This window comes from Cucurbita pepo, chromosome 9, assembly GCF_057944985.1.
Source record: "Cucurbita pepo subsp. pepo isolate OVF chromosome 9, ASM5794498v1, whole genome shotgun sequence".
Lineage (NCBI taxonomy): Eukaryota > Viridiplantae > Streptophyta > Magnoliopsida > Cucurbitales > Cucurbitaceae > Cucurbita > Cucurbita pepo.
The window spans coordinates 10,823,322-10,831,671 of NC_141806.1; the positions used below are offsets into that span (position 1 = coordinate 10,823,322).

General features: G+C 35.5%; 2 protein-coding genes across 2 annotated transcripts; one reads left to right on the top strand and one right to left on the bottom strand.

The window, feature by feature from the left end:
* Window positions 1–3,232, top strand: LOC111802388 (Glutathione S-transferase family protein). Its single transcript, XM_023686734.2, has 6 exons — window positions 1–156; window positions 633–858; window positions 952–1,128; window positions 1,220–1,444; window positions 2,482–2,610; window positions 2,692–3,232. Exons 1-6 carry the CDS (start codon window positions 62–64, stop codon window positions 2,923–2,925), a joined length of 1,086 nt encoding a protein of 361 aa, XP_023542502.2. The 5' UTR covers window positions 1–61; the 3' UTR covers window positions 2,926–3,232.
* Window positions 3,233–4,575: 1,343 nt separating this feature from the next.
* On the bottom strand, window positions 4,576–7,114 carry LOC111802182 (uncharacterized). Its single transcript, XM_023686449.2, has 2 exons — window positions 6,900–7,114; window positions 4,576–5,083 (listed from the first exon to the last, which is right to left on the bottom strand). The coding sequence occupies exon 2, from the start codon at window positions 5,027–5,029 to the stop codon at window positions 4,745–4,747; it is 285 nt and encodes a 94-aa protein (XP_023542217.2). The 5' UTR covers window positions 5,030–5,083; window positions 6,900–7,114; the 3' UTR covers window positions 4,576–4,744.
* Between the last annotated feature and the right edge of the window lie 1,236 nt (window positions 7,115–8,350).

Sequence of the window (8,350 nt, forward strand, 5' to 3'; positions counted from 1 at the left end):
AAGAAATAGACAAAAGGAAGAGAAAAACGAAAGTAAAGGTGATCGACTCTTAGCTTTCTGAATGCTTTCTGCACTCCCATCGCCTCAAAGAACTCTTCGTCCTCTTCGTCCTCTTCGTCCTCTTCGTCTTTCAAATCACTGTTTTACATCTCTAAGGTGATCCTTAACTCTCTGGTTATTCTTATCTTTTCAATTCCTCATGTTTCTAAGATCGTCGTTTTGAAGTGATTTCTCTGAATTTGACCTTTTCAATCATTCGCCCGGCGGCTGTCGCTTGTTTGCGTGATTTGATTGTTATCTTCTAAAGTATGATCGCCGATTTAGTGATTAATATCACGTATTTGTTTTGTTGGATTAGCGCATTGATTTCTCTCTCTTGGTTGATCTGGTCGGTCCATTTTACGTTGATTTCGACTTTCTAGTGTGATCATTTCTAGTTTTCTTGTGTTGGATCCGAATGAGATCGACGATAACAGAAGGAAAATGGTCATGAATTTGAAAATTTTGAGTGATTGATTTGCTCTTGAACAGTTGAGCTGAGATCTAGTGATGAGTGATTTTGTCCCTAGGTTTTATGCACTTCGATTTCCATTCTCTCAGTTTACAAATATAATTGTGGAGATTTCCTTCAGGTTTTTCTGCAAAATGGCACGATCGGCCCTTGATGAAATGTCTACAACTGGCGCTTTTATAAGAACAGCTTCGACATTTCGCAATTTGATTTCACGAGATCAATCCTCCCAATTTCCAGCAGAATCAGGGAGATATCATCTTTACATTTCATATGCTTGTCCTTGGGCTTCCAGATGCCTTGCATATTTGAAGATCAAAGGACTCGAAAAGGCGATCAGTTTCTCGGTAGATATTTTATTTCCATAGCTAAATGAATCCATGATGTTTTTACTGAGAAACAATATTGCTCTTCTTTGCCTCAAACTGTTTCTTGCTCAGTCAGTCAAACCAATTTGGGAAAGAACCAAGGACACTGATGATCATAGGGGATGGGTTTTTCCTGGTTCTGATACAGAGGAGCCTGGGGCTGAACCTGACCAATTGAATGGAGCTAAAAGTGTAAGAGATCTGTATGAACTTGCTAGTTCAAATTACACTGGAAAGTACACAGTTCCTGTAAGTTTCAGCCATGGCTATGAATGTAATTTGAGCTTATAAGTAGATGTTTCAATGTTATGCAGTCCTCTTAGTGTGTTCTTCGTGACAGGTTCTATGGGACAAGAAACTGAAAACCATTGTTAACAATGAGAGCTCAGAGATAATTCGTATGCTTAATACTGAATTCAATGATATAGCAGAGAATCCAGCTCTAGATCTGTATCCTCCTCACTTGCAAGCCCAAATTGACGAGACTAATGGATGGATATACGACGCCATTAACAACGGTGTCTATAAGTGTGGTTTTGCAAGGATGCAACAGCCTTATGACCAGGTAAGCAATTCAGTATAGCAGCTGACAATTTAGAGTGTAAAAATAAAATCTGAATTTCTGTAAACCCAATCAATCTAGACGAGAGAACAAAGCATTCTTTATAAGGCTAGACCGAAGGGGTAGATTGTGAGATCCCAGGTCGGTTGGAGAGAAGAACAAAGCATTCTTTATAAGGCTGGGCCCCAAAGGGGGCGGATTGCGAGATACCACATCAGTTGGAGAGGAGAACGAAGCATTCTTTATAAGGGTGTGGAAACCTCTCCCTTCCCGACACGTTTTAAAAACCTTGAGGGGAAGCCCGAAAGGGAATGCCTAAAGAGGATAATATCTGCTAGTAGTAGGCTTGGTCTGTTATAAATGGTATCAGAGCCAGATACTGGGCGATGTGCCAGTGAGGAAGCTGAGCCCCGAAGGGGAGTGGACACGAGACGGTGTTCCAGCAAGGACGTTGGGCCCCAAAGGGGTGGATTTGGGGTCCCACACCAATTGGAGAAGGGAACGAGTGCCAGTGAGGACGCTGGACCCTTGCTCGCTAGACCCTCGAAGGAGGTGGATTGTGAGATCCCACATCAATTGGAGAGGAGAACGAAACATTCTTTTTAAGGGTGTGGAAACCTCTCCTGCTATTTTAAAAACCTTTAAGGGGAAGTCTGAAAGGGAAAGCCCAAAGAAAACAATATCGGCTAGCCGTGGGCTTAAGATGTTACAGTAAGATTGTTCTGGGTTTAAATAAGTTGTGATTGAATTGATCCAACGCAAATATATTAATTTTTCTTATGATAGTTACTTATGCATTTCTTGTAGATACTTTTGTACTCCGAAACATTCCCAACGATTTGTTAATTCAAAGTCTTATTTTATTTATAATGAGTTAGATCGAGCAGCTACTCGGAACCATTTAAGTTGGCCGAATTTACAAGTCAAATACTTATCTTGAATTGAAAATGTCCCCTGATTGAATCCAACCCGGAGGATGAACACCGTTACTAAAATCCACAAACTGGAGACATAGATACTGATGAAACATCCTTATACAGGCTGTGAAAGAGTTGTATGAAGCTCTGGACAGATGTGAGGACATACTTTCCAAGCAACGTTACCTCTGTGGGAACACACTGTCTGAAGCAGACGTTCGGCTGTTTGTCACCATCATAAGATTCGACGAGGTAATGACATCAACCGAACCTGTTAAGAACGTGTTTAATTTTTCGACTTCACTGATCAATATTTCTTTCTTTTTTGTTTAGGTTTATGCAGTTCACTTCAAATGTAATAAGAAACTGCTACGAGAGTATCCAAATCTGTTCAATTACACCAAGGATATATACCAAACTAAAGGGGTAAGCAGCTCTGTTCATATGGAACACATAAAGAAGCATTATTATGGAAGCCATCCTCAAATCAATCCATTTGGCATCATTCCTCTTGGCCCCAATATTGATTATACTTCTCCTCATGATAGGCATAGATTTTCCTCATAGTTTTGCATTGTAAATGCCATCTGTTACAAAGAATTTGTGTGCTTGTATTTTATGGTAGAGATTAAACATAAAAGATAGGTATGTTTCGAGTTCTGCGTTTTTTGATAATACGACATCACACGTAAGACGAAAGGTTTGAGCTTACAATCTCGTAGAAGAAGTAGAAATAGTTTAGCCACTACGAGATTTGTTGTGTCAACTCTTATGAAGAGATTTGGTGTGCTTGTGTTTGTTACTTTGTAACCTGGTTTCAGTCTAAGTTGAACTTATTTGAAATACAATAAAATTACATTTGAATTGTTGTCAATACATATTCGTGAATTGTGTTTTTAATATGCTACTAACATATAACACAAATAATTTTAAAAATAGAAATAAATTTTGTTCAATGGCACAGATGATTCAGAATCTAGATTTACTTCATGTCCCAGATTCAGAATCTCTAGATTTACTCTAGGATTTAGAATCTCTAGATTTACTCTAGGATTCAGAATCTCTAGATTTACTCCATGTCCAGAGTTCAGAATTTATAGATTCGACACCTGTCCAGGATTCAGAATCTCTGGATTTACTCCATAGGATTCAGAATTTATAGATTCGACACCTGTCCAGGATTCAGAGTCCAGGATTCAGAATCTCTAGATTTACTCCATAGGATTCAGAATCTCTAGATTTACTCCATAGGATTCAGAATTTATAGATTCGACACCTGTCCAGGATTCAGAATCTCTAGATTTACTCCATGTCCTTCTGATTTACTCCATGTCCTTCTGATTTACTCCATGTCCTTCTGATTTACTCCATGTCCAGGATTCATAATCTCTAGATTTACTCTATGCCCAGGATTCATAATCTCTGGATTTACTCCATGTCCAGGATTCATAATCTCTGGATTTACTCCATGTCCAGGATTTAGAATCTCTAGATTTACTCTATGTCCAGGATTTAGAATCTCTAGATTTACTCTATGTCCAGGATTTCGAATCTCTAGATTACTTCATGTCTAGAATTCAGAATCTAAATTCGACACCTACCTTGATAATCTCCTGTGATCTCCTGTGACAGTCAAATTACATGTTTTTCGTTTCTTAGAGTGAAGAAAATCTCCACCGTTCAACAGAGTTTTTTATGTCCTATGATTGAGCCATAAAAAAGAAAGACGCATTTTGTTTTTGTTTATAAGGATAACTTTCAATTCTTTTAAGTTTTTCTTGATGGCTCTTATTCAGCCGTGATCTTTGATTTATTCATGTACCTCTCATTTACTCGAGTATCACAATTTGACTGCTGGCGCGGTAAGTTTAATTCATATTGATCTTTTTTTAATGTCAAGGATATAATGTAGGATTTTAATTATAAAAAAAAAAAAAAAAAAAAAAAAAAAGAACTAAACAAGAATACAATTAAAAACATGTTTTCAAATAATTTTTGTTCCCAACAAAACTTTCAAACAGATCAACCAAATCAAAAGAAAAGAAATTGAATTTTGAAGCAAATATGATCCATAATAAATATAGTTCCTTGTCAATAAATTTCATAATAATCTTATAATGGATGGACAAACCTATTGGACTAATTCTAACCCAGAAATCAAGAACAAACTTCAATTTTCTGTAAATCATGTAACCAAATTTGTAAGTTAGCGTCAAATTGCATCAACAACTCAACTTCTGATCGATTTACATCTATAATTACGTCAATTACATTATTATGAACATCAAAAGAACATTATTACGATCTACAAAATCTCAATTCAAAAAGCTTCGCCGATTCCCGTTTCAATCTCCCACGGCGTTCAATTCAGGGATCTAGAATGATTTCACAATTGGAGAGAAGAGAGACATAAAGAGAACGAAAACTTAGCTTGTTCGCATTGCGATCTCTTCAGAGCGGTTCCGCCGCTAGAGCAGAGTGTTCGCACCGCCTCCGCTTCGTTAGGGCACACCGTCGCCACCAAGCACTCCGCAAAAGATCGGTTCAGGTGCCCGCAGCCCGACCGCCGCGCCGGACCTTCTGGTAGTCGCTTGTGGCAATCTCGGAGAGCCTGCTCCAGCCGCTCGCAGACGCCGTAACCGCCGATCGGAGCTTTGCCGGTTGGTACCATCTCTCTTTCCCTTTGTAGGGCCCCACACCATTAGAAAGGGAAGAGAAAAGGTTTCTGCAAAATTAGTTAGGGTATAAAATGAGCCCTCATTTCCAGGAAAAATCAAATATGTCCACAAAATTACTAAATTACCCCTGATTTTTTTATTTATTTATAATTTGGCTATTAATATTTTAAATGCTAATTTTATATTTTAAATCATTGAACTATATTTAAGTTGACGATGAATTAAAAATTAACTAAAATATTAAAGACGGTTTGATACATTTATCATTTATAAAGCCAAAGTTTCAATGATCGGGTCTGTATTTTTTTAGCTTTGTTCGAGTGTGAGAAAATTTAAAATCTCGAAATTTTTTAATTTGGATTTTTAAATTAAAACACATATAGAACAACAAATTTAAATTTGGAAATATAGACATCTATCAATATTGATATCGATGTTGGCATCGACCCCGACATCGACATCTCATCTCGACATTTTAAATTCTTCAGCTTTATTTGACATGTGAACGACAATTATTAAAAACAAATTGTCCAATTACAAAGTACCATATACCTTAATTAATTAATATAGTTTCTATTTTCATTTTTTTAAAAAAAAATACAAAACAATAAACTTAAATTACAAGTTTAGTTTCTAAACGGTGTGTTTATCGAGCTTAAGACATGACTTTTACGACACAAAATTCAAATTTGTTTATGAAATATCCATGAGTTTAGTAAAATGTTGACCGGGTCAAAATTGTATTCAAACATAAATTAGACGAACGTTATAAGACTAAAGGTTTAGAATTTACGAACTAATTTGATTTGGACAATTTAGACAAAACATGCGTGGTTTAAATGTGTGAAAACAACTTCTATAGAGAGAAAAGACCGCATTGACTTCCATTTCATATATCTCGTATTTTCTCGTTACATTAAAAGCTAATCAAGAGTAATTGAAGTACGGGTTCTGGTTCAGACATCTTAAACATGAATCTCATATCAAATAAGCTCGGGAGAGGTAAGGAGGATTATATTGTGTAACAGTCTAAGCCTACCGCTAGTGTTGATATTGTCCTCTTAGGGATTTCTCTTTCGGGATTCTTCTCAAAGTTTTTTAACGTGTCTACTAGAGAGAAGTTTTCACACTCTTATAAGGAATGATTTGTTCTCCTCTACAATCATACAATCAAACATTTGTTTAAGAGATGTGAAAACTATTTCAGAGTAATTGAAGCACGAACGAGTTCAAATTTAGTAATTTTAAACTTGAATTTAGTACCAATGAAATTATATAGAATTAACAAAATGATTTATATGGACTTCCATTTCACGAATCTTCGGAGAGACATGAAAACTATTCAAGAGCAATTGAAGCACGAGTTCAGTTTCTGATGTCTTAAACTTGAATTCAATATCAAATAAGCTCGAGAGGTTTATGTATGATATTGACTTCAATTTCATGTCTCACGCTTTCTTCAGAGACGTGACAACTATTCAAGGACGACCATTAAAACACGGGTTCAGGTTTAGGTTTAGGTTCATACATCTAGTAGCAAAGAAACAAGGTTCAGTTGGAAATCATCCATTGAAACAAATAGCTTAACTACCATTTGAATCCACCAATAATTACTTTAGACCCACCAACGGAATAAATAGTAATAACTCAAATTCACCACTAACAGCAGACATGTTGTCTTTTTTGGACTTTCTTTTTCGAGTTTTTCCTCAAAGTTTTTAAAACGTGTCTGCTAGGAAGAGGTTTCCACACAATGCTTCGTTCTCCTCTCCAACGAATGTGAGATTTCACATACAGTACAAACAAAAGATGAACGTATAGAATTAGGTTTATAAATGGGAATTGATAGAACATGATGTGTACCTGAAATGAAGAAATGAAAACCCTAAGTTGATGAATTTGTTGGTGAATGAGTGATTGAAGCTGCAAGATGATCTGAACCCTTAACAACCCATTTCCTTCAGATCATGCTGGCAGCTTCAGCCTCTCAAACCAACATAGTAATCCCCGAAATCTCAAACATCGAACACAGACAGACACACAGACATAGAGAGAGAGAGAGATTTGTATGGACAACAGTGAAGTTTCAGATCCAAAACGCCAACCCTTTTAAGGATTTTGAGAGACACATAGAAATGAATGGTCTGTGTTTTTTGTCCTTTTACACCTATTCATACCTTTTATTACCCTTTTTTTTTTTTCTCGGGTATCGAAACTTTGAATCTTCGTTCTTATGTTTATTCTTTTGTTATCGACGTTATTAATTGTATTCGAGGTTGATAGGTTAGGTCCGGAAAATCTTTTCCACCAACCCAAAATTTCGAGTTGGTTGAGTTGATAATCCGACCAACCCAAATAAAGTTTACAACCCAACCTTCTATTTATCTGTTTCAGTTAGGTTGGGTTATCGAATTTTTATAATTTTTTTAATTATTTAAAAATATCATACTTATCTACCTTACAAGTTACATTAATAACTAAAATTTCATAAAACACAGATATCAAACATTCACAAGTCACAAAACATCAATAACATTAGTAACAGGGTTGTTGTTACCCTATCTTTAAATTAGTTAAATTGACTAGACCAGCTAACCCGACCTGAATTTTTTATTTTTAAAAAATTCAATAAAACCCAAATCGAACCAAATCTAACCCAACTCAATCTTTATAGTTCAGGTTGGGTAGACTGGGTTAATTGGGTTATCGGGTCATATGAACGCCCTAAAAAACCCATTTTCTTTATATATATATATATATATATATAAAAACATAAAAACATAATAGACCATTCATCAACAATTAATGTTTTCTAGTTATTACTCAAAATAATACACATTAAAATCCTCCTCAACGACCTTACTATTTCAATATATTTATGAACAAATATTTAGAATATTATAAAGATTTGTATTTATTTCATTAACTCCATCCATAATTTTGACATAATTGTATCCATTTTTGGTGGGAGAGCTTATTATAAAGATTTATTTTGATATCAATCCATTAATATATGGTGGGGGCATCAATCCCTAAATAAAAAAACATTATATCATAATGTAATTAAAAATATTGAAGATTATATTATACAAAAAATAATAATAATAATTAGAATGGGGATTGGCATGTGCATAGGGCAGGTGCCCTAAACTTTGTCCTTAGCGTTGGAGGTTCCTCTGTCTTTTTAGGGCACTGCCCTTAATTTGGTTGAGAAATGAAATGGTGTGGAAGGACCACAATGCAATTAATTTTATTTGTTTCTAAGTTATCAAATTCATTAAATTTGATTGCATTGTCACATGGTTTTGTTTTTT